Raw genomic sequence first — 27,535 nt, forward strand, 5'->3', positions numbered from 1 at the left:
TCTGATTTATCCTCTTTTTTTTTTTTTTTAATAATGTGGTAACATGCACATTACTTTTTTTTTTTGGCTGCGTTTGGTCTTCATTGCTGTGCACAGGCTTTCTCTAGATGCAGTGAGTAGGGGCTGCTCTTTGTTGCAGAGTGCAGGCTTCTCATTGTGGTGCCTTCTCTGGTTGTGGAGCACGGGCTCTAGGTGAGCGGGCTTCAGTAGTTGTGGTGCGTGGGCTCAGGAGTTGTGGTGCATGGGCTCAGGAGTTGTGGTGCACGGGCTTATCTTCCTGGACCAGGATCGAACCCGTGTCCCCTGCATTGGCAGGCAGATTCTTAACCACTCCACCACCCGGGAAGTCCCTGATTTATCCTCTTTATGGCCTCTTCTCTTTATAGATGCTAAAAAAATTCTTTGTTGAATTATTTGCTCAAACAAAGAGCAATAAGGAAATTGCTTGAGAAAATTAAATTTTATTGACACCAAGGATACTTAGGCCACATCACCAAAAAAAATTTATGGCAATATCAGTAGTGCCTTTTAAATTAAATGACAAATTGGAAGTGTTTAACAACATATGGTCCCTTTTTCTTGACATATATGATTAAGAATATATCTTTTTATCAAAATGTAAAATACCATCTGGCAGAAGTAACAATTATTCTATTGGCTTTATACATTAAATTAAATCACTGTACTTTAAAAAGTAAATATTTGCCTATTTTTCTTTTTTCTTGTACTAGATCTATATTTATAATATTCAAAAACTGCATGATTCAAAAACTATAAGTAGGTATAACAATTAAAACTAATTTTGAATTTTGAACAGAAAACAATGTGTTTCTTAAATTTTTTCCAAACATTTCTTAAAAATTCAAATGGCAGTAGCTGTTTTCTAATATTCATAATTGTAAAGTTAGGCTATCTGAAAACCTACTGTTACAATTTCTTGTTAGACACATAGTTAGACATTGTTTGAAAGGAGTTATATGTATATGCATGGATTGCTCTTTACAAAAAGGAAGGAATTTTTATAATAAGGTTGATGCATTTTGAACAGGTATGTATTAATGCTAATAGCCAGAGTTATTCATTCATTTGACGATCCTGTCAGGTTCAGAAGATACCAAATGAGCAGGAAAGTTTCTCTCTGACACATGTATATTATGTATTTAATAAGGTGAACTTTTTGGCAACTTATGATTTTAGGAAACATATCAAACAATTCACAATTCTGTGCATATAGTGTTCTCCAAAGCCACACTGGGACTAACCCAAACAATGAATGTTTTAAATATTAGATGTAATATTCATATCAGATATGTGGCTTGAATTCTATAAATTTTGTTGTTTATTTGTTTAACTTTAAAGAAGTGATTATTTCAAGAGGGACTGTATCTGCATTTTAAATGTTTCTGATCCTTTTGAGTAATCTTAGTAAGCAAAGTACTTGAACAAATATTACTCCAATATTCAACAACAATTTTTAGTACCTACTATGGCTAGGCCATATCCACTGCTCTCAAGAAGCTCACAGAGTGAAGTAAGTCAGAAAGAGAAAGACAACTACCGTATGCTAACACACATATATGGAATCTAAGAAAAAAAAAATGTCATGAAGAACCTAGGGGTAAGACAGGAATAAAGACAGAGACCTACTAGAGAATGAACTTGAGGATATGGGGAGGGGGAAGGGTAAGCTGTGACAAAGTGAGAGAGTGGCACGGACATATATACCTTACGAAACGTAAAATAGATAGCTAGTGGGAAGCAGCCGAATAGCACAGGGAGATCAACTCGGTGCTTTGTGACCACCTAGAGGGGTGGGATAGGGAGGGTGGGAGGGAGGGAGACGAAAGAGGGAAGAGATATGGGAACATATGTATATGTATAACTGATTCACTTTGTTATAAAGCAGAAACTAACACACCATTGTAAGGCAATTATACTCCAATAAAGATGTAAAAAAAAAAAAAAGAAGCTTAAAATTTAGATGCAAAGGCAGACAAGTAAAACAGGGATGATAGAGTAGGATTGTAGGGTAAGCAACATGACTAGTATTAACACTGCAAAACATTGGGGTACAGTGTGTGGAAGGGAGATGGAAGGAAGCACATTTCAGACAGGAGTCATACTTTGGTATGACTAAGGAAAGTAATAAACTAACAAATGTGAGGATTTTTTTCTTCTTTTAAATCAACTACATGGTAGTATAAATTATATACAATAAAATGTACCTGTTTTAAGTGTACAGTTTGATGAATTTTGATAAATCACAATAAAGAGATAGAACATTTCTGACAATCCAAAAAGTTCTTTCCCACCCCATGCAGTCAATCCTCCCACATAACTCCACTTTGAACCCCCAAGATAATCACTGATCTGCTTTCCATAACTATTATATATATTTGATTTCATTTGTTTAGGGTTTCATTAAAATGGTATTATACAGTATATACTCTTCTTTTTTTTTTTTTTTTTTTTTTAGCGGTACGCGGGCCTCTCACTGTTGTGGCCTCTCCCGTTGCGGAGCACAGGCTCCGGACGCGCAGGCTCAGCGGCCATGGCTCATGGGCCCAGCCGCTCCGCGGCATGTGGGATCTTCCCAGACTGGGGCACGAACCCGTGCCCCCTGCATCGGCAGGCGGACTCCCAACCACTGCACCACCAGGGAAGCCCAAGATGAGAGATTTTTGACCTCTGTATTGGATGAGGAGCCACTGGTGAAATTTTAAGCAAAGAAGGAGCACAACTGTATTTGTATAGCAGAAAGAACCTTTGCCAGTGAAGCGGAGAATGAATTATGGGCAGACAGACTGGAGGCAGAGAGATCAAGGAGATTAATGCAGTATTCTAGGAAAAGAGTAATGAAGGCTTCCGTTAAGGTTGGAGTAGAGAGAAAGGAGAAAGAGGAGTGGTGGATTGGAAAAGCTATTTACAGATTAGACCCTTCGTGATTTCCAGGGTGTTTCATTGGGAGGCCAGTGCGAACAGGTAAATCAGAGGTAAGGTCTGTCTATTCTCAGATCTGATTAGGGAAACTAAATGGAGGATGGGGTCATCTACCAAAAAAAAAAAAAAAAAAAAGGGAGGAGGCACAGGTTTGAGGGAAAACATAAAGACATGGAAGCAAATATAATTAATATTACCTGTGATTGAAATAATTTATGTATTTTTTAGATAAAGATCTTTGAGTGGGAAATTCTGTGTAATTGTGCCACTCAAACAGTTTTGGATTCAGATGCCACAATCCTTTCCCTCCATCCAGTAGATTCATCACCATTCTTGATTTAGGAATGCTTTAAAGATGCTAGTCATTTGGAACATGTCTGACAAAGTGAGAGGGACTTGGTAAACATGCTGCCCTAAACAGAAATGTGATATAAACTTGTCAATAGTCAGTTATTTCTTGGGCGGTTTTGCTCTCTGAAAACCTAGCAGAGCAGATAATGGGTGAAACGTTATTGGTGATGATAATTACCTGGAGAAACGTGAGTATATGATTTCTTAAACCTTGTAAATTAAATTGGGCTTAAAATAGATGGTTTTACCATTAGGGAAATGTTTGTTTTCCTTGAAATTCAACCTTTGCAAATTGGTAAAGATAAGGTGGGTAGACTGCACTATGGAAAAGAACATCCGACCGCTTTCCACTCTTTTCACACCTCTCCCTTTTCTCTTTTGCTTCTCAGATGACCAAGTTAATCTCAGTCCAAGTGAACCTTTTAGTTTTGAAGTAGGGCCGCGGTGAACACCAAAACGAAGAAAGGGGTTCTGGTCTTTGCATTCCTGCACTTCCATCTCGGCGCCAGCCGGGCGCGCAGAACTGGGGAGGGAGAGGTGCGGGCAGAGAAGGGAGGATGTCGGAGGGGCGGGAGCGGCCCTAGCGCTAACTTCCGCCCCACCCTCCAAGCCGGGACGCCTGAAGCAGGCGGCCCGCGTTGTCTGTCCCGGGCGCTCCTCCGGGGACGCCCGCTCGACTCCCGAGTCGTCTTCAATTGGCCGTCGGGGAAACGGAAGCCGAAGCGGCGCAGTGAACCCGGAAGTGCTTCGCGGCGAAGGCCTGGGCGACTCTTTTGAATGGAATCGGGCTGATTCATCGCCGGTTCGCGGAGCCAGAGCCCGGCCGAGTCGGAGCTTGCTGCTGTCGCCGCCGCCGCTGCGTCACCGCTGCTGGAAGACAAGGGCCCAGACCGCGGCCTCCTGCTCCGCCCGCCTTCAGGTAAGACGGGGAACGCAGGCCCCAGGGGTCCGCGGAGGCAGCCGCGCTAGGCCGCTGCCAGCGCCGTGCTTTCCTGAGTCACGTTGCTCAGCCGAGTTTCCACTGGGGTCCCGGGCGGTGAGGGTGGAGTCCAGGTTCCTTCGTCCTACACGCTGTCTCTCCCCGGGTCTCTGACTAAGTTAGGTCTGGATGTGGTCTCCTTCCTCCAAGCGTTTCTGCTCCGCTGAATTCACCACATCTTGGGAGCCTCTCCTCTTTATTCAGAGAGGACCCTTAGTTTTGGCTTCTGTTTGTCTGTGTTCTGTTGAAACTTACCCCTGTGTTGAAAAACTTCCCGCCAGACAGGAAACAAGGGCGAGAGAATAAAATTAACTTTCCCGTTGAATGCATGTTTGCTTTATCACTTGTGTTAACCTTAGGCCTTGACCCCTTTTCTCATAGTGTTGGGTTTTCAACTGCCTTCAAAAACAAACAAAACCCCAGAGGTGCATTGTTTTTTAACCTTGAAACTCTTTGAAACAAAGTATGGTTATTCCTGCTCTGCCTTTTAACTTAACTTTCAGTTTGTCCCACTTGAGTAGTTGTTGATGAATTGATTACATTTCCTGTTTTCAATAAAGTAGAAATCTGCTACTGTGTGTTACATCTTGCAGCTTAATTTTCCAGGGGGTCACTACTTTGTGTCAGGCAAAAGAAGAAAAATGTAAATTTCTCGAAAGAGTTTGAATAATATAAACCTAGTGGCCTAAGGAAAAATTCTTGAAATTAAAATGGTATCCAAAAGTTGGGAAAGGCAAGGAAGAGGCTTTAAAAATTAGCAAGAAATGTACTTCTAGAGTGAAAATCATTTTTTCATTACTCACAAAAGTATTTAGTACTGCTGACTTAATGTTTGTGAGTAAGCAAGAAGACAGCCACTGATAATGTTGAAATTAAAAAGAACTGAATACAGTTATAGTGGAGAAGATTAATATAATGGTGGCCTTCTAGTCTTGTCCTGTAAAGCTAGCAACTGGCTCATTTAAAGTTTAAATTATGTTTCTTTTAAACATATAAATTTAAATGGGTTATTGTGCATTTGAAGAGATTAAGATACGTGGTGGCTCAGAATTAACTACAAGATGTGTTTAGTGAAGTGGTATTTAGTGAGAAGCCTGAATATTGTCTTGAATTCGTCCCAGGACAGAATTGCATCTGGCCAACAGAAGAAAGTTTTGAAGTCATGATCTTTCAATGGAGCCTCACCTGTTGAGTTTGGGAGATTTTTTTTTTTTTCCCTCAAGGGTCTTGATAAATATTATATTGCTGTTCTAATTGAAAAGCTGGATTTTTAACCTGTTTGACATGGGTGTATTCTATTTTTTATACTTGTCTGTAACCCCTGTGTTTAATATCTAATTTCAGAACCCATGTTTGAAAATCAATAACAAGGAGCAATTGTGCTTCTATTTAATTGTTTTAAATTTTATAGCAATGTTTGTTTCATAAGTCATTGTCTACCTGTGAAAGCCTTACCTGAATACTTGTGATTTAGTACTCATGAACTTGTCATATACCCAGTTTGTTGCACTCATTTGACACTTATATTCTGTTCTATGATATTTTGGTATCCCCATCTGTAAAGTGAGAATTGGATTAAATAATCTTTCCGGGCTCTAAGATAAATAACAATAACAACAGTTACTGAGTACCTATGAATGTTTCAGGCACTATATTAGGTGCTTTGCATTTTTTTCTTACAACAGACTTTCAAGGAAGATTTTATTCTCATTTTATAGATGAAGTCTAGAGGCTAAAAGAAGGTAACTTGTTCACATCATATAGAGGGTAGGTGATGAAGCCAGGATTCAAATCTAGGTCTGATTGCCTCCAGAGCCTTTCCGGCTCAATACTGCGATTCTTTCACTTTATGTTTTTTCTATGGGATTATATCATGCCTCCCCAGGTAGATTGTAAATTCTTTCAGTGAAAGTCACTAAATTCCTTAGTGGCTCTGTTTCCCTATCACCTTATAAACAAGGTAGTATTTAATAAATATTTTGCTTCAGTGCTGTAATTAGGAGATAGCACAAGAAGATATTCATGATAATTCCATCTCACTGTTCTAAACGGGGGGAATCTTACTTTCAAAACCTTATTTGTATAATTAAGTTTAACGTTGACTCTATTTTTTCCACTGAAGAAAACCTTTAAGAAAGTGAGAGAAAGAAGTTCCTAATTACTTTCCACAAATCAGACAGTAGAGGAATTAGAAATACAGTGAGATCACAAATATGGAGTAGTTAAAGGATTTAGCATCAATCTGAGAAGTAATAATATATAACTGCAGCATGGGTTGAGTAAAAAATGAAAAATGAGCTAGGAAACAGTAGAAAAACCTGAACAGATAAGGGCTTCATGATTTTGTTAGCTCAGTTGTGAGATGAAGAAGTGGAAAATCATCAGGCTTTTGAGTGTACTGATATTTATTTTGCCCTTTTTTTTTTTTTTTTACCGATTAGGATTCTAAACATTATGTATGACATATTAGGCATAAACACTTTATTCATATTATCTCATAATGTTTTAGTTAATCATATCATGAATAGGCTGTTGAGCCCTCTGCTTTTTGATAGGTGTAAAAACTTGGTTTAGATCCATAGACCTTTTGCATTGCTTTTATTTCTAAGCACTGGAAGTATTCTTTTATGTTCTAGTGTAACACTTTTAATTTTTATGAACCCCTTTGCGAAGTTCTGCAAAATGCAAGTCCCTTTTCTCCAGTGTGATTCATTTAGTACTGTGAAATATGCCGTGTTTTGAAATTCACTAAATGGCAAACTCTATGGGAAGAAGAACTCATGCTGGATGAACTGTAGCTATGCTCAGGATGGTGGTGCTGATGACAGCAGCTAGCATTCATTGTTTACTTGCTATGTGCCATCATTGTTTACTTGCTATGTGCCAAGCATTGTGTTAAATGTCGTTTATGTTCATTATCTTATTTAATTATCTAAACACCTCTATGAGGTGGATACTATCATTATCCCTATTTTCCAGATGAGGAAACTGAGCCTGAGAGAGGAAACTGACCCAAGGATACAGAGCTAAAACGTGTTAGAGCCAGTATTTGAACCCTGGCACTTAGATTGTAGACTCATAGCTCTTAACCTCATATACCAAGAAAAAAGTCATCACCATTTACCATCTGGGTCCAGTAGACCTTTTAAAATTTCTTACACCTTTAAGTCATTTAAAGGTGTATGTACCTGAAATGCACAGCATTGTTGGAATGTAATTAACTGCTCATCATCCATCATCGATGAACCTGGAACATATCCATCTTATAAAGATCGGTTCCACATTTTAAGTATGTCTCTAATAGGCCCCAGCTTATCTTTTCTTTTGGTTCTACTTGCACTTGCAATACTTTGTATGTGTCTATGTGTGTTAAAATATGCATATCATAAAATTTACCATTTTAACCATTTTTAGGCATACAGTTCAGTGGCATTAAGTACATTCACATTGTTGTGCAATCATCACCACCATCCATCTCCAGACATTTTTCATCTTCCCTGATGCAGTACTTTTTAAAACAAACTTATAATTTTGTTGAAGTGGAGATGTCCATCATCTTTGCTTATAAAACATTTTTATTTTTAGATTTATAAACACCAATTAGAGTTAATCCAATGATTTTTAAGAATTTCTACATTCTTTCCTTTTTCTCACCTTTGTGTATACTTCAGCATTTGTCCACTTATTAACTGTATCAACATCATAAAAGATAACAGAATATGTCATCTCTTTATAAAAACAGGTTCTTGTTGTAAAATAGTGTATAATGAACTCCTTGTTGAATACTAACTGGATGAGAATGTCATATTTCCTTTCTAGTCTTAGAAATATATTGTTCAACTCATTGATCCTTTAAAAAGTAATTTTTCGAGGTAAAATTCACATAACACAAAATTCACCATTTTAAAGTGAGCAGTTCAGTACCATTTAGTACATTCATAATGTTGTGCAACTACCCCCTCTATGTAGTTCCAAAACATTTTCCATTCTTCTAAAGTAAAATCCCTTACCCATTAAGCAGTTTCTCCATTTTATTCCCTCCCTCAGCCCCTGGCAATCACCAACCTGCATTTTGTCTCTATGGATTTATATATTTTGGATATTTCATGTAAATGGAATCATACAATATGTGACCTTGTGTTCATGGCTTCTTTCACATAGCATAATGTTTTGACGTTCATCCATGTTGTAACAATTATCAGTATTTCATTCCTTTTTATAGTTGAATAATATTCCATATGTTCCATTGTATGTGTATATAGAATTTGTTTATCCTTACCCCCTTTGATGGACATTTGGGCTGTTTCCACCTTTTGGCTGTTGTGAATAGTTATGCTATAAATATGCATGTACATGTTCTTGTTTTGAATACCTGTTTCAGTTCTTTTGGATATATACCTAGGAGTAGAATTTCTGGGTCATGTGGTAATTCTGTGTTGAGCTTTTTGAAGAGCTCTCAAACTGTTTCCAACAGTCATTAATTTTTAAGTTTGAGAAAATTGATATAGGATATTGTCAGTGGTCTGAGATTTTGTTTATATTAGTGGTTCTGAACTGGGATGATTTTGCCCTTCTAGGGGACATTTGGCAATGTCTGGAGACATTTTTTTTAAATTGAAGTATAGTTGATTTACAATATTGTGTTAGTTTCAGGTGTACAGCAAAGTGAGTCAGTTATATAAGTGTATTTTTTCAGATTATTTTCCATTATAGGTTATTACAAGATATTGACTGTTGTTCTCTGTTATACAGCAAATCCTTATTGCTTATCTATTTTATGTATAGTAGTTTATACTGTTAATCCCAGACTCCTAATTTATCCCTCCCCCACCCCCTTTCCCCTTTGGTAACCATGTTTGTTTTCTATGTGAGTCTGTTTCTGTTTTGTACATAGATTTATTTGTATTATTTTTTAGATTCCACATATAAGTGATATTATATAATTTTTATCTTTCTCTGTCTGACTTACTTCATTTAGTATGATAACCTCTGGGTCCATCTATGTTGCTGCAAATGGCAATGTTTCATTCTTTTTTATAGCTGAGTAATATTCCATTGTGTATATGTACCACATGTTCTTGAACCAGTCATCTGTTGATGGACACTTGGGTTGCTTCCATGTCTTGGCTATTGTAAATAGTGCTGCTATGAACATTGTGGTACATGTAACTTTTCTAATTAAGCATTTTCATCTTTTCCGGATATATGCCCAGGAGCGGGATTGCTGGATCATATGGTAGCTTTATTTTTAGTTTTTTAAGAAACCTCCATATTGTTTTCCATAACAGCTGTACCAGTTTACATTCCCACCAACAGGGTAGGAGGGTTCCCTCTTCGGAGACAGTTTTGATGATCACAGCTGGTGGCATCCAGTGCATAGAGGCCAGGGATGCTGCTAAACATCCTATAATGCCCAAGACAACCCCCTACAATAAAAAATTATTTGGTTCTGAATGTCAGTAGTGCCAAAGAAACCTTAGCTTATGTCAATTTTGTTATCATTAGAGTGCTGTTACTTGTTTCTTTACATCCACCTTGTGATTCTCTAATAATTGTGAAACTTTTTTTCTCTGTCAGTTTTCTCTTTGCCATTATGGGAGGAAAAGGAAGAATTCTGAATTCTCAACTGTATTCAATGAAAGCTAAAAAAAAGACTACAAAGATGATGTCTCCAGTCTTTTATATCTTTTTGAAAGATGAAGCAGTGCTTTGGGCAGCACAATAAAAACTGAAGGATGATGCAATGGCTGTAATGTATTTCACTATTGCATCATTTGGGATGATTGTTACCATTCTTCCATTTTCTTATTATTTTAGTCTTTTTTGGCATCGTTGGGAATAACTGATTAAGACATGACAAAGTAATTCCTAGGATAATGAAATAACAAACCTTAAAGATATAGGAAAATTAACCACTAAGATTCCATAATATGTTATAGATTTCTAATAATGTGCAATGAACCTATATGGTAATTGCTCAATAGGATGAATTTTGTTCTATTTAAAAAATGAATAAATCTTCTTTGTTCTTTAAAACACCTCTAGAAAGACTGAAAGTCATGAAATGTCAATCTTTACATATAATTAGAACAGCTCAAAAAAGAAACTTTGGAAACAAAATTTGGATACAGGGGTAATCACTATGCTCTATAGCTCCCTTGGATGGTATTTCATTCTATACTCTCAGGAAATGGTAATTAAAAATCAATTTTGATTTCTATTTTGTTTTAGGAATTTTGCTTCTTTTAAAGCTCTTGGTATATTTCCCTCCTTAGTTCTCAAAATAATTACATCTTATTTACTTTTTTTTAGGAGAGAAAAAAAAATAAAAATAAAAACTTGGGAAAAACTATACCTGCCAGTATTAGCAAGAGCTTGAGTTAAGAAGAAATTTGTCAAACTCAACAAATTGAAGCTTAACACCGCAAGAGTTGTAGTTACTGACCAGGTGAGCATTAAGAATATATTTTACTTTTATCTATCCTTACAGGATATGTCATAAAGATGTTATGAAAATGTATCAGTTTGAGCACACATGAAAAGCCCAGATTGAGGGGCTCATGAAATTCATTTAGATAACTAGCATTTTTGTCCTTGTCTGCTTTCTAGAAACTTTTTTTAAAGTAGTATGATTTAGAACATTTATCGATGTATTTCATTCCAAATGTTAGTATTTTTATTAAACCTTATTATCTTAAAATATTTAGTTTGTTAAATTTTTTCCTGTTTGCTGAGACATCTGATTTTGTTAAAAACACAAATTTGACCTGCCAGATTTTCTTTCCCTCTGCTCCTCACATTGCTCATGTATATTCACAGCATCTGGAGTCTGTGTAAAGTCATCAGAAACAACACAGGGGGAATAGGTAAACTGAACACAGCTGGGAATTGACTTCGGCCTGGAATATATAGAATGTCTAAAGTTTTTTTTCCCCATTTGTTCTTTATGTTTGTAAGCTTGAACTGGGCCAAAATAATTTTTTTGAAGGGGATAATATATTGTAGAGGAATAAACGTATTTTATATTTTAAAATACACAGGGTTTTGTTTTGTTTTCAGTCTACAGCCTTTAAAAAGTGATATGTATCGAATGCCATATTTGAGTTGAGGAATTTTAATGAGAATTTGATGGAGATTTTATTTGTAAATATTGCTATTAGGAGGGTGAGTTAAGGTTATAAAGTGGAAATTTTGTTTGGACTATCCAGTTTTCTTATATGCCTTTTCATTTTTTAAAATGAGTTTATCTGTTGTCAGTCTCACAAACTTGTGGAGTGAAACAAGCCAGACAACATATATTATTTTGTTTACATAAAATTCAAAAGCAACAGAAGTGATCTGTGCTGTTGGAAGTTGGAATTCTACCTTTGCAGGGTGGTAGAGACTAGGAAGGGGATACGGGAGTTTCTTAGGTGCTGACAGGGTTCTCTTTCTTCATCTTGGTGGTGGTTTTGGTGGTGTGTTCACTTTGTACAGGTTCCATGGCTGTATCATTTGTGCGCTTTTCTAAATATGGACTTGAATGAAGTTTGCTGTACCAACACTGTTAAATATTCACAGGATTAAATTGTTTGCAGGATTCAACAAATATAATTAGGCAGTAATGTAGTGATCATAAGTACATTATTGAAAAGTTTGTATAGCTGTTCTAACTAGTGAAACAACATGGACAAATGACTAAAGTAATCTGTTAGCATTTAATTTAGAATATAATTTGTGGTAATACCATTTTCTAAAGCATACACCTAGGAAGAAGAGGAATTTTAAGGCATAGTAGCAATTTTTAAGTAGAAAAAAAAGCCTCATTGTCATGTTTAAAGTATTTAGTTGTACTAATATTAATGTTTATAATTTGATTACTCCTTTTTGTGTATTTGTGACCATATTAGTACTCTTGTTGTTTTTTCCTTTGATTTCTTCTGTGAATTTTTCAAGCTTATAAGAATATCTTCTATAATTATTCCAGACATAAAAAACAAATCAGATTGATATTTCAAAGTTAATTCTCTTGGTACTGATTAACTCTAAAATTGTAATTGAGAACAGCAGCCAAATTTCCTTAGTGAAAAAGATGTATATCTTTACAGTATCTGAAATAATGCAAACTATCTGTGTGGATTCTAGAACACTATCTTAATGCATTTAATGCAATATTACTTTATATTTCTTTTAGTATAATGAGTTCGTTTTTAAAAAGCCTTTGACGCTAATTCAGAGATCCATAATCTGCTCACAATGTCTTTCACATGTAGTTTTGATGATAACTGACAAGCTGTAAGTTAATTAGCACAGAACTTACTAATGAGGATGTTAAAATTTAATTTAAAAGTGAGGATTTTTATTTGTACACTCTGGACAAATTGAAGGAAATTCAATCATTCATACGATAAGCATTTCAGGCACTTTTTCCTCATTCAGGTACTTTATTAGGTAACAATAAGAAAATATAATTAACTTAATGATAGCAAAGTTTTGAAAGTATGCTAAGATTGCTTGTCTTTAAAACTGGGGATAACCCAAAACCAAAGCAGTAAAATAAGGTCTGTTAATTAGCATGGAAGACAGCTTCTTGAATTAATATGTGGTGTTAATTAACAGGAAGTCTGATGTTGTGTTGTAATTACCACCAATATTTTTGACATACTGAGTGACTGAAGGTGAATTATGTAGATAGCAACTGAGTAAACACTTTTGTGCTTAGGAACGTTTTTCTTTGTTTCTGTTTTCTAGAAATATGGACAGACTTCTTAGACTTGGAGGAGGTATGCCTGGACTGGGCCAGGTTAGTATATAGACTCTATGTGTTTCTTTGTGTGTAAACTATAAGCCTTTCACTAGTTATCCAAAGAGAAAAAAATCAGTCCCAAGAAAATTGCCTCACAGATAACCTTATGGTAAGAAGCTTCCCTTACTGCTGGTTACTGTATTCCAACACTAAATAACTTGTGGAGAAAATGTTCTATTTTCTTAATTTAATTTTTTCCTAGGAATAAGTATTTTCTCTATTTGCTTTGATTTAAACTTTTGGGATATGCGAGATTATCAAACTTGCCTTTTGGTTAAAAAAAAAAAGACTCAAAGTATCTTATTTCTGGGTTTACAATGTAGACTTTAAAAGTAACACATGAAAAAGTAAACATGGCATACTCTTGGCAAGATCCAGAAAACCCATAGAATGTTTGTATGTACAATCTTAACGCTGATAAATTCCTTCTAGTAATTATGATACATGGATGAATTAATCAGTAATACCTCTCTTTTCTTTAAATTTGGTATATATGGTTTCTTTTTACATTCTTATTAAAATTAAGTGAATTTTCAGTTGTTTTAATATTATCATCTGTCTTGTTCCATATTGTTGGGGCAAATGGCCTCCAGATAGATTTCTATCTCAGGATATTCTATCTGCTTTCAGCTAAAGAAGAAATTTCTGCCTCTTTTGAATTCTACACTGATTACCTTTCCAGTCCAACACTCACAAAAGAGATGACTATGTTAGACTTTTATGTAATGTATTTTATGTCCAAATTTTGGGACTATTTTCATAACCCACCTTAAGAACCCTTTTAGTTGTCAGCTGTTTCCTATTTCCATATCACTGTCAATGACTTTGTCTTCCTTTATTCAAAGTAGTCTAATATTTTGACTATTAAGAAATAGTTTTGTTTGAGATTTCATGAAATTTTCAACGTTTTATAGGTACTTTTACAAGGGTCTATCATGGTTTATGACTAATAAACCTTTTCCTTTTAGAAACTTGAAATCATCTTGTGATCCTATATTGCATCCTTGCACAGACTTCAGTTATTTTTTGTTTGCTTTTGTTAGTTTTTTTTATAAACAGTGAGGTTCATTTGTTTATTTATTTATTTATTGGCTGTGTTGGGTCTTCGTTGCTGCACGCGGGCTTTCCCTAGTTGTGGTGAGCGAGGGCTACTCTTTATTGTGGCATGCGGGCTTCTCATCGCGGTGGCTTCTCTTGTTGCAGAGCACAGGCTCTAGGTGTGCGGGCTTCAGTAATTGTGCCACGTGGGCTCAGTAGTTGCGGTGCATGGGCTCTAGGGCGCGGGCTCAGTAGTTTGGCTCGCAGTCTCGAGAGCACAGGCTCAGTAGTTGTGGCGCACAGGCTTAGTTGCTCCGTGGCATGTGGGATCTTCCCTGACCAGGGATTGAACCCATGTCCCCTGCATTGGCAGGCGGATTCTTAACCACTGTGCCACCAGGGAAGCCCCTACTTTTGTTAGTTTTGAATATTTCTCGTGTTCCTTTACTGTAAGCGTGTTTCTTCATGATTCTTCATTTTTGTAAGATCTGTGTAATACATTCTCTTAAGAGGCCTAAGTCTCTCTGAACTTGACCCTTCTAAAGCTGCTTCCATACATTTACAAACATTCTAGGTAGCTTCTAGAATTTCCCTAATTCATTCTGAAATTAGCAATAACAATGTGTAGGCATATAAAAGTGTCAGAAGTGAACTGAGGTGGAATGTAGACACTGCACATTTACCTGCAAATTACAGGTAAAGATGTTGCCTTAGTAGAATTCTTAAGGGAGGTTGCATCAAATTTAAATACCAAAATAACTTTTTCCTTAAGTAGTAGATGCAATAAATTATATATCCATGCCAGAAATCCATGCTGGGAAATTGGTGGACATGAAATAATGGGTTGACTGACCACTGATTGAGTTATACCATATCTCAATGACCGCTGCAAACCTTTGCATTGAGTGGAAAACTAAGTGTTGGTTCAATAACCTGTCCTTGGTTTCGGATAATTTAATCAGCACGTGTTCCCCCCACCTCAGTTTGTATTCTTATTTGAACTTAAAAATGTGTTGCCTGAGAATCTGATATTTCATGTGTTTCATCTTCCTGATTAGATGACAGACTCTCAAGAGAATGATTTATGGGTTTCTTATTTCTGTGTTACCTCCTTTATCAAATACTAGGTGTTCAATGATTACATTTTTTCTTAAAATTTTATTTTACTCTTGTTCTAGACTAATTTGACAAATGGATACGGTTACTTCTAAAACATGAAATGTTAAGTGTATTATTTTTTAATAAACAGGAAAAAAGTTAAGTGTATTGTTTATTTTTTAATTTTTTTAAATTTTTTGGCCACGTCACATGGCATGCGGGATCTTAGTTCCCCAACCAGGGATCGAACCTGCACCCCTGTGGTGTAAGTGGGGAGTCTTAACCACTGGACCACCAGGGAAGTCCCGAGTGTATTGTTTATTTTTAAATAAAAGTCAAAGACCTTTGGATTGATAACAGCTACTCTTTCCATTAGATAATGCATAGCAGCCAATAAAAGTAGAAAGGAGATAGAAGTTGTTTTATCCCTCCAAAAATCAATGGGAAATGTTACTATCTTACCATATAATATAAAAGTCAGAGGGCTTCCCTGGTGGTGCAGTGGTTGAGAGTCCGCCTGCCGATGCAGGGGATACGGGTTCGTGCCCTGATCCGGGAGGATCCCACATGCCACGGGGCGGCTGGGCCCATGGGCCGTGGCCACTGGGCCTGCGCGTCTGGAGCCTGTGCTCCGTGGTGGGAGGGGCCACAGCGGTGAGAGGCCCGCGTGCCGCAAAAAAAAAAAAAAAAAAAGTTAAAATTTCCTCATAAATAGGGGCAGGTTACTTGCTGTTAACTTTGCAGATGGCTCTTTTAAAACATGGGAATAGTAGCAGAACAGGGTTTTCCATCCATTCTACTGACTCAGCTTTCTTTGACTAGAAATGACCTTTCTCTTTTCCATGGCTAATGCTTTGACTTATTCTCTGATCCCATCCTCTCTTGAAACCTTGCTCATCTCCACTGACCCCTTCCTCTGCCTACAAAAATGTTTAAGTGTCCTGTATCCCCCAAACAACAAAACTTCACTGCATTCTGCCATTAAACCTTTTCTTCCATTTATTTCAAGAATTCCTGAAATAATAGCTTATACTCACATATTCTACCTCCTTACCTCCATTGACTCTCATGAGATTATATTCTGGCCTCCTCCTTCATTACTGGAATTGTTCAAATTGCCAAGTCTATTGGCCTACTTTTAGTTCTCTTTTCACTAGACTTTAATATATCACACTGTTCACAATGTCTTTCTTAAGACTTCTTCTTCCATTAGCTTTATCATGGTACTTTTTCCTAGTTCTTCATTATGGTATGCATACCTATAAAACAACTTAAAGTTTTTCTTAAATATTACATTTTTAAATGTTAATACGTGAACAGTAGCAGGCTAAAATCATTAAATCTGTCTATAATCCCCTACTTTAATATAACTTATCAGTAGTGAAGCAGAAACAGATATTTTATTAGAACTATTAAAATTTGTAAACAAATAGCTTTTATTTCAAATGTGTTTTTTAATTTACTTTGCTAAAGTGCTTACAAACTTGAAATTACTGAAAGATGTGAGATGACTGTATTAAAAGTATGTACTGCTGTAATTTGACTGCTCGGTTGTCTTCATAACTATCCCAACTCAGGTCTTGGCAACTAAACTATTTCCAAAAGCAGTCAAGACTAAACCCAGGGCTTCCCTGGTGGCGCAGTCGTTGAGAGTCCGCCTGCCGATTCAGGGGACACGGATTCGTGCCCCGGTCCGGGAAGATCCCACATGCCGCAGAGCGGCTGGGCCTGTGAGTCATGGCCGCTGAGCCTGTGCGTCTGGAGCCTGTGCTCCGCAACGGGAGAGGCCACGACAGTGAGAGAGGCCTGCGTAGAGCAAAAAAAAAAAAAAAAAAAGACTAAACTCAACAGATGGGCCTAGCCAAAGCATAGTCTGCAGTATCTAAACTTTTTTTTTAATAGTTTAATGATAGTTATTTTATTTATTTATATTTTGGCCATGCCACGTGACTTGTGGGATCTTAGTTCCCCAACCAGGGTTTGAACCCGTGTTCCCTGAAGTGGAAGCTTGGAGTCCTGACCAATGGACCACTAGGGAATTCCATCTAAAAGTTTTGGTTTAAGTCTCTTGGTCCATTTTAGCTTTAGAAAGAGTCAAGATAAGCTTAAAAGTAAATGCAACTTAAGTAAAATGTCAATGACATTTATTATCTCTTATTTATATTCTTGAGGCTAGTATTTTGAGTTTTTATGTGTGGGGTGTTATGCTATAGGGAATACCAAGGTAAACAAGAACATTGTTACTTAATCTAGAGACCTAACATTCTAGTAGACACACAGCCGTTATGTTTCAAGTGCCTGGCACATATTAACTACTTTGAATTAGCGAATACTAGTGCTTATTGTAAATAATGTGATTTGTAGAGGATGTGGTACTTAATTTTTTTTCCAAAAAAGGAAAGTGAGACTGAATTGAGGAAATGATGCTTGAGCTAAATTTTGGAATATAGCAAACACATATTGAGAAAGGCCTGGAGAATAGGTGATGTGAGGGGAAATAATGGGAAAAGAAACTGGTAAGGGAGTTTGGAGTAGATTATAAAAGGTACTGAATGCCATTTTTAGTGATTTTTACTTTTTCCCCAGTAAGTGTTGTACTTTAATGAAGATTTTTTTTAAGCAGAGCTGTGGGATAACTGAATCTGTGGGGTTTTTTTGTTTTTTTCTTTTTGTGGTATGCGGGCCTCTCACTGTTGTGGCCTCTCTCATTGCGGAGCACAGGCTCCGGACGCGCAGGCTCAGTGGCCATGGCTCACTGGCCCAGCCGCTCCGCAGTATGTGGGATCTTCCCGGACCGGGGCATGAACCCGTGTCCCCTGCATCGGCAGGCGGACTCTCAACCACTGCGCCACCAGGGAAGCCCAAATCTGTGTTTTTGAAAAGTAATTCTAGTGGTAGTTTGAAGAATAGGTAGGAGGAAAGAGTTTGAAGGTAAAGTCATCAGTTATATGAAATATTTTTGTCTTTTAATCTTCTAGGTACATAGTAGGATTATACTTTTCCATCATTTTTGAACTTAGCCTGCTCGTGATTTTGCTTTGGCCAATGCAGTGTGAGTTGGAAATTAACAGGTCACTTTTAGGTGGAAGCTTTAAGAATCAGTGTGTGATTTACCTGCCCTGGTAATCAAGGAAGCATGGAAATGGAATCTCTCTTAACTGAGAGAGAGTGACATACAACCTGCAAGTCAGAAATCCTATGATTTTTGTGTGAAATTCCCTAATTTTTTTAGTCTCTAGTTTTTAAGAAACATGATATAGGCCAAACTAAGCACAAACCAAAAACATATGTGTTGCCTATAAGTTATCAGATTGTACCTTTCTAACACAGACCTCAGTAAATTTCAAATGCAAAAATAAGGGAAAAAACTGTAGGTGAGTGGTCAGAGAAGGCTTTCTGAAAGTGGTGAGATGTAAGCTACATTTTGAAGGATTATTTCAGGTTGCTAGACTTAAAAAAATAACTTCCTGAATTGGGTATGATCTATTTTATGTGTTGTAACTCCCAAATCCACACAGTATACAGATTTTATATTTATAACCAATAACTTTTTTCGGTTTTTGTTATGAGTCTTGGAATAGAAATGTTCTTTCAGTTATCTGTCTTTCAGATTTTTGGTCTAACATTTTATAGAAAGAATTAATTTAACATAGTAATGGGGGAAAATGCCTGGAATAAATGAAGAAATAATAAACTTTCATGAATGATGAGTCTCAATATCACATGCCAGTTATCTCCAGTTAATCATAAATTCAATGCAGTTCCAATAAAAATATAACCAGAATTTTCATGGAATTAGAAAACTGATTCTAAAATTCATATAGGAGAAAAAAAATCCAAGAATAGCAAATAAATTCTTAGAAAGGAAAAAGAAACTGCTCTACCAAATATCAAAATATATTTTAGTGCTGTGTGACTCAAGTAGTGTTATATTGGTATAGAAATAGTCAGGTAGATCAGCATAATCAGATAGAAAGTCCAGAAATAGACTCATGCATATATGGGAGCTTGATTTATAATAGAGATGATATTAAAAATTAGTGGGGAAGGAGAGGCCTGTTCATTAAATGATGCTGAAGCATCATTTAATGGGGGGAAAACTAATATTAGATTCTTACATTATTCTGTACACAAAAATGTATATCAGATGTATTGATGACCTACCTGTGAAGATTAAACTTTATAATTTTGGAAGACACACCTATTAGGATGGCTATTATCCAAAAATATGTAGCAAATAAACAACTGTTGGTGAGAGTGTAGAGAAATCCTTGTGCATAGCTAGTAGGAATGTAAAATTGTGTGATCTCTGTGGAAAATGGTATGGTGGTTCCTCAAAAAATTTAACAGAATTGCCATATGGTCCAGCAATTCCATGTCTGGGTATATACCCCAAAGAATTGAAAGTAAGGAGTCAGATATTTGTACAGCCATTTCATAGCAGCATTACTTGCAATAGCCAAAAAGTGGAAGCAACTTGTATTTATTGATGGTTAAGTGGATAAACAAAATGTGGTGTATTAATACTATGGAATATTATTCAGCCTTAAAAAGGAAGGAAGTTCTGACACATGCTGTGACATTGATGAACCTTGAAGACATTATGCTGAGTGAAATTAGCCAGTCAGAAAAGGACAAATATTTTATGATTCCACTTAAATGAGTTACTAGTGTAGTCTGATTCATAGAGACAAAAAGTAGAATGGTGGTTGCCAGGAGTTGGGGGTTGTAGTGGAATGGGGAGTTGGTGTTTAATGGTACAGAGTTTCACTTTGGGAAGATGAAAGTTCTGTAGATAGATAGTGCTGATGATTGCACAACAATGTGAATGTACTTAATGCCACAGAATTGTACACTTAAAAATGGTTAAAATGGTAAATTTTATGTTATGTATATTTTACCACAATAAGAAATTCAATTACCACATCTTTGTAATGAGAGTAACAATATCTACTTCAGATGGTTCTTATAAGGATTAAATAAACTAACCCATGACCATGTCAGACATACAGTACATAGCCCAAAAAAATATTTTTTGGAAGAAAATTTCATCCTTTATGACCTCAAAATAGGAAAGCAGAACTCAAAAGAGAATATTAGTAATTTGACTACCTCAATACATTATTAACTCTTGCCCTAACAAAGACAATAGAAACAAACTTAAAAGACAAGTAGTAGAGCAAGAGGAGATACTTGCGACACGTTCATCCACAACACATTTAGTGGAACCATAAATCAGTAACACAAAAAAAAAGACCCATAGGAAGAAAGATCATGAAATGATAATCTGTAGAACAAGATTTGCCAACAAACGTGAAAAGATACTCAACCTCACCGTATATCAGGGAAATGAAAAGTAAAACAAGTATTAGATTGGTTTTTTAAACAAAAGTTTGTTGTTTTAAGTGTTAATGAAGACTTGGGGAAGCAAGAATTCTCATGGAAGCCTTTTTCCTTAGGGTTGGTGTGGGTGTGGCAGTTTGGATTATTGAAAAATTGCAAAGTACTTAAGTGTCTATCTGTGCCAAAATGCATTATGATGGAATATTACGCAGCAGTTAAAATGAACTAGATTCTATATCTCAATATGCATAATAGACCTTACAAACATATTAAGAGAAAATTTCAGGTTGTAGATATATACATACAATATGAAACCATTAATGCTAATTTTAAAAACATAGAGTAACTTTTTTTTAAGGGCATGTAACTTTAGTAAAAGTATTACAAGTTCTATAGCAGCACTGTCCAATAGAACTTTATGCTGTGAAGGAAATGTTCTATATCTGTGTTAATACAATAGCTATTAGCCACATGTGGCTATTAAGCCTTTGAAATGTGACTAGAACAAGTGAAAAACTGAATTTTAAATTTTATTTAATTTTAATTTTAATTAACTTAAATTTTATAGCCACATGTAGCTGTTGAGTCCATGATAATGTGCCTAGTGTGACTGAAGAGCTGAATTTTTAATTTTACTTAAATTTAAATAGTCACATGTAGATAGTGGCTACCATATTGTATAACACATGCCTGGATAACTCATACCAAATTCATGAGAAGGGAGGGAGACCAAAGGAATTTCCACTTCATAAATAATGTTCTCTCTTTTTAATAAACAAACACAAAAATTAAAGCAAAAGAACAAGTCAGTGAATAGCATTAAATAGCATTTTCCTTTAGTAAAATTTTTTTTTAAAAGCTGCCAAGTAAAACATAATCAGAAATTCATTTTATTTTTCAGTACTTTTTTTCATGCTTTACTTAGACATTCCATATTCTCCTTGGAGTTGAAGAGGGTAACACTATAGCAGTTGCCAGAGACTAGATCATGCAGGGCCTTGTAGAAAATTCTCTTCCAAGTGAGTTGGGAGGTTGTTAGAGATTTTTGAGCAAAGGAGTTATGCTCATCCTACTTCCATTTTTAAAGAACCTGGATACTCTGGAGATGAGACTTAAGGCAAGAATGGAAGCGGAGACATGAAGCTACTACGGTACTGTTTTAAAATAAATTACAGATTATGATTTATTTTTATTGTGCACTTATCTACTGGAGAGATTCTGGTGTGGCTTCAGCCACATTTGAAATAAAACCTTTATTTACTGCTCATGAAAATGAGCAGGTGTTTACAAAAGGCTTTTTATGAGTTCTCTTTATGTTCCTGAGCTCTTTAACCTGTCTGTATTGACAGTTTTTACATGCTGATGGGTGCTTCTGGTTACCTTTTCCCCCTTTGATTCTTTGAGTATCCTGATGTGATCCTCTGAACATTTACAAAGAGCCTTTCTAAACATTGTTAGATTAACTTGGCCATTTTTGTTCCTATTGAGAAATAGGGAAGGGTCAAGAAATTTTAATTCTTTTATTTCTTTGCTTAACTACAAATAAATAGTGATTTTGCTTTAGAAACAAAGGAAAAATACGAAATGCTTTTAATTTTTTTTCATTTGCTGCTCTTGTCATGTAATAATTTTATTATTTAAAAAAGTATAGTTCCTAATTATCCTATTCATATACTTGAGCTGATGTTTCTACTGTAGAAAATTAGAAAGAGGTCAGGTCAAAAACATGCTAATTAGAGCATATTCTTTCTAGGTGTCATTGTAGTATAATTCTTCTGAATAGTTATTAGACCCCATGAAAAATGTGCTCCTGAGGAGTCTCAAATCTGTTCTTGAGAGTTTCACGTAAAAGGGAAACAAAACAAATATCTGGTGGGTGCACTGTAGTTAATCTGTGTTCTTTTGTTTGAACATTCTAGTTGTGACTGGTCTTTCAAGGGGAAAGGTCTTCGACACATGTGAATGTTAAATTCTGTCTTGATATGAAATTACTGTAAATGACTTTGCTTGAATTCTTTAGGACATAAGGGGAGCAGTGACGTGTTTTCAGTTATAGTGAAATTGTCTTCCAAAATTAATCACATTCTGATGAAATAGAAAATCAAAATTATGAGGAAAAATGAAATGTTAAGATTTTAAAATTAAAGTCAAGGATATGATGGCTCCATGACAACTGATACTGCTTTTGGTAGAAAGGGTATATCGGGTGAGAAACAAGAAAAGATATCTCTGTCTAATATAGGAAACTGAGATGTTACAGCATAATCTTAATATTCCAAATGTATGGGATGTTATGATCATAAAAATCGAATTTATGTCCTTTTCTTCCCTACCTTCAACATTGTTTTACATGTTTGATTTACTGGTAACCATTCTCATTTGGTACACTGATCTTTGGGTTTCCTATCTTAAACTTGTGTTACATAGTTTTTAATTTTTCAGTTCATTTTATCATTTGGACAGTTCTTTGGGTTATCATACTCACTTAAAATGTGGACAGACATGGCCAGTGTTCTCTCCCACAACATACATTCAGGGTGGTTGTTTGTGGAATATTTTCTGGGTTAAGGATCCTGGAAGTGTGCCACGAGAGCAGGGCAATGGTCTCTAGTGGGCAGCCTTCCAGTGCTGCTTTTCAAACTGTTGCCAGTGATTTCACAGGCTCTTCCTTCCAGGAGACTGAATGAATGCCTGTGTTGGGCACAATGGGAAGGCTTAGGGACAATAAAGAGTTAAGTAATGACTATAATAGTTGTACTTCTCTCTCATTCATTGTATATTCATTTCCTCTGTTTTTACTTGACTACATATTCTTACCTGCCTGTGGTATCTCTCTGTTAACTATTAGTTCTTTGTTACCTAGTGTTGTAAACACAAGACCCTGAGTAATTAGAAGCAAAATGCTTATCAAAAGTAATAGTAGAATGACAAAACCTAGTTTTGGAAAAGCACCCCTTTCTGTTTTATAGAAAAGGTATTCTTTTACGTCATGGGAAACTACTTATTTTATTACCTAGTAAAATACATTTTTGTTACCATTATGTTGCTGTATCACTATAGGGAGTTAATTTTGGTTTTACTTTAGCTTATAACTAGTTCCACAGTTTCTGGCTACTGTTTCCTTCCCACTTGCAGGTTCTGGTTACTATATGCATTTCCTAGTTTCTATTTTATAGGCTAACTGAGGTTCTCAAATATTTTATAGCTCAGTCTTTCTACAAGGTTCTTCCTGGGGATTTCCTTGGCATCTATGAAAATTGTAGCAATATAGGGAGATAGCCAGATACTCTAAATTGGGAATGTAAGTTTCAGTGGGATCTGGAGCAAGTGTATGGATCTGTAAAGAGAACTCACATATTTTGACAGTTGTATCAGGATTCCCCTCTAGAATTTATAGCAGTGGTGTGGAGAAAGGGATGAGAGCCAAATGGACGAATGCTGAGGGCTCCCATATTTTAATGTGAGATGTTCTATGTATATAATCTCCTCGTTTAATCCACACAATAATCCTATATGGGTAGGGATAATTATTTCCATATTATAGGGTCAAGTCACGGAACTAACAAGAAGTGGAGCTAGAGTTGGAACACAAGTCCTTCTGATGCCAAAGCCTATCTACATCAACAACATGTCCTCAGGTAGATAATATCTATAATAATGTTGTCACTGGCTACTTGCTTCATAAATTAAGAAACCTTAAACAGTCTGGTATTTTTACTGCAAAATGTAGGTGAAGAGAAGATTCTTGCTTTACAATTTTTTAGGAAACCTAAAATATTTGAGAGGATTTTTCTTCATTATGACGTGTAATACTTGGCCAATGTTTTTAAAATATTTAACGAATGAGTAAATATTTCATTCATTTTATTCCTTGTGACAATGTATATCTTGACATATTGATGAAGACAGAGGAAACAAATAGTACAACTTTTTAAAGAAGGTTTATATTTCTTACTCCTTTTAGTTTATAAAACATTTTCCTTACTGTTCAGAAACTGATTAGTGCTCTAAACTAATTGTCAAAATGTGTGGTTTCATTAAAATAATTATTTTTGGAAAGAGGCTTCTATTATTAAGCTAATTTGAATGACCAATCTTGTTGTACCTTTACTTCTAATAATGAAAGAAGAGGTACAGAGAGCTGTTTTATTTGAATAATAGACTTGCCAATTAGCCATCAAGTGCTTCCATCTGTGAAATTGTTGATCAGATGGGTTAGCTGGGATGTTTCCAGACTAGGGCATCATAAATGGCACTTGAAAACTGTCACTTTGATGATGAGGTTTCAAGTATTACACTGCTTGATGCTGTGGAACCTTTTTTTCCTTTTGCAGTACCATGTTTTTTTAGAACATACTGGTCCCACTTACGAATTCTGTGCCATCAAGAGAACTTGGGAGACCTGCCACTGATGTAAAGTTCTGCCTAATCTGCTGCTCTGGTCTGTGCTGAGATTAAACCAGAGTATTAACAGCTTCTTTCATGGCCTTCACAGTAATGTTGGTTGGTGATCTGACTGGCACAGGCAGGCAATGCTCATTACTTGTGGGCCATGGAACTGGCACATGTTAGCAAGTTTCTTTGCACTTTCCCATTAATATAAACTCAGTTTCAAGTGTCTTACTCCCTTAAGTAAATGTATAATAGTCTAAGCTATGTAAGTGTTGAGGTTTCTATGTAGCAATTGTATAAAGTGAATTTAACATCTGCCCTATACATTTTTAAGGATTTATGTTACATATTGGTAATTATTACATTTAAAAATTTAATAACAACTTGTAAATATAAATTTCTGGAAATAATTGTCATGTGTCCTTCTTCACAGTACTATATCTTTCTTGCTTGGTCTTATATTTTATAGGATGATTTCTTTAGTAAGTTGACTTCCTTGAATGCTTGTGGATATGATTAACTATTGGAGTCCCTGAATGACATTCCTGTCTGTTAGGCCTGAATCATGCTTTTCTTTTCCCATAAACCCAGATTCCTGAAATTTGGGCAGGCTTCCTGGTCACCAGTCTGTGTGGGGACAAATTCATGTCCTTGTCACTTTGTGGACACCAGCTTGCCCTTCTGTCTGCCCTGGCACAGATCTCTGATCTGCCTAAACTCATTGTGAAAGGCAGTATGTTTTGGGCAATGCTGAAAGAAAGGCATGCTCTGGAGCTAGACCAGATCTAAACGGTGGCTGAGCTCCATGGAAGAGGAAGAGAATGAGAATGCTGTGTCAGTGTGCAGGAAAGTGAGTGGTTTGGGATCTTGTTCCTATTCATGTTTCTTCCAGGGTAGATTTTCATATATTTGAACCATCCTCGGGTCCTTCAGCCTCCCCGAGCGGACCATCTATCCCCCAATGAGAGAAAAGTATCGATTCAAATGTTTTGTTGTTTGTTATTTGGGAGTATCTGACCACTGTGCCTTTTTTGTTCTCAAAGGTTTGGCTGTTCCCTCTCCTAGGCAAAAATGTCCAGTAGTTAGTGAATAACATTGATTAGGCAACAGGTTTCTGTTTTACAGGTGAGGAAATTGAGGCATATAGCAATTCACTTGTTCAGTGTACTATATCGTTTGAAGAAATATGACATTTGGGGAAAAAAAAGTGACTTCAAAGCAGAACTGAAAGGCTGTTGCTTTTAAGTGCTCCTCTGTAGAGCAGTAAATGGAAGTATAAGAAAAGAAGAGAGATGTGACCGTGTGACCTGTGCCTTTCTTCCCAAAAGAATAGAACTTTCCCCTGTGCCTTTTGACCACAGTTACTCTTTCATACCTTGTAAGCATTTTTTTCCTGATGATGTTTTTTCTGTCCCTGTTCCTTAAGTCCTCAGAAATAGCAACTTGGTAACCTTTTGCATGGTATCCCAAATAGTATTGTGAATAGATGAATGCTTAATGAAGTTAGGGTAGTGGGCAAGAGTATTTCTGAGAAGTCTTGGAGAGGTGATTTCTGTCCCTTACCCTCTAGCTGCTATGCTTTAGAACTTCTGAGCCTTTTATGCTTCTAAGAGCATAAATCAAGGAGGTTTTTTTGAGAACCAAACAAGATATTTTTTAAAAAAGGTAAATAGTTGTTCTAAAATAGGTAGTATATGACATGTTACAGAGTTAAGAAATTAACTGTGCATATGTTGAATGTGTCCTTGCTGTTTCTGTCCCCTTCCCTAGAAACACCTGTTACCAGTTTCTTTCTGTTCTTCCAAAGATATTCTATATCAATGCTGTCTGATAGAACATTCCGTGAGGGTAGAAATGTATTATAGCTAGCTGCCTATATGGTAGCCACTAGCCATGTAGCTATCAAGCCCTTAAAGTGTGGGTGGTATGACTGAAGAACTAAATGTTTAATTTTAAATAGTTTAAGTAGCTGCATGTGGCGAATGCTACTATATTAGACAGTGCAGTTTACATACTTAATAGTATATTCTGGAGATTGTCCCATTGCATACTTATACATATAAAGCTGCCTCATTTTCTTTAAATGATTGTTTGCTATTCCTTTTTATGGATGAACCATGATTTATTTAACCAGTCCTCTGTCAGTAATGCTTAGGTTGTTTCCTATCTTAATGTTTTCACAAGGATATTTACTACAACATTGGCAGCTTTGAATTTAGGCTTCACCACTTACCTTGATCACCTTGGACACATTGGTTGGTGTTGAGCCTCAGCTTCCTCATTTATACAGTAGGCGCAGTAGTATCCACTTCGTGGGATTATGTGATTATTAGAAGTAATTTATGTAAAAGACTCAAGAATGGTCTAGGAGCTCAAATTAGGTGTAGTAGATAATAGCTTTACTGTTACTTATTATTTTAATAATGAGACCATAACAACCCCATTGGCTGATGTTTAGTGTTGAATTGTGGCAGAAAATTGAGAAAGCTTTGCTTAGCCCATTTTAGGTTTGTAAGTATAGACAGTCTCTACCTTTTATTCACTTGACTTCTCTGAATTGTACATAGCCATCTGTAGATTACTCTTCATATGCTAATTTAGAACTTTTG

General features: G+C 36.1%; 1 protein-coding gene across 2 annotated transcripts in view; it reads left to right on the forward strand.

Moving 5' to 3' along the window:
* The first annotated feature begins 3,914 nt into the window (after window positions 1-3,914).
* The window catches only part of PSMD14 (proteasome 26S subunit, non-ATPase 14), a 92,877-nt gene continuing 69,256 nt past the window's right edge, over window positions 3,915-27,535 (forward strand). The window contains exons 1-4 of one of the 2 annotated variants that reach the window (XM_079709854.1): window positions 3,915-4,210; window positions 10,583-10,718; window positions 13,001-13,052; window positions 24,079-24,172. Coding sequence is in view for 1 of the 2 variants with exons in the window: in XM_079709853.1 (XP_079565979.1) it covers window positions 13,005-13,052 (48 nt within the window). In the remaining variant the exon portion in view is untranslated. The remainder of the gene's footprint in view (window positions 4,211-10,582; window positions 10,719-13,000; window positions 13,053-24,078; window positions 24,173-27,535) is intronic. The other variant, XM_079709853.1, reaches the window with a different exon arrangement.

The sequence above is a fragment of the Hyperoodon ampullatus genome (genome assembly GCF_949752795.1).
Source record: "Hyperoodon ampullatus genome assembly, chromosome: 8".
Taxonomy (NCBI): domain Eukaryota; kingdom Metazoa; phylum Chordata; class Mammalia; order Artiodactyla; family Ziphiidae; genus Hyperoodon; species Hyperoodon ampullatus.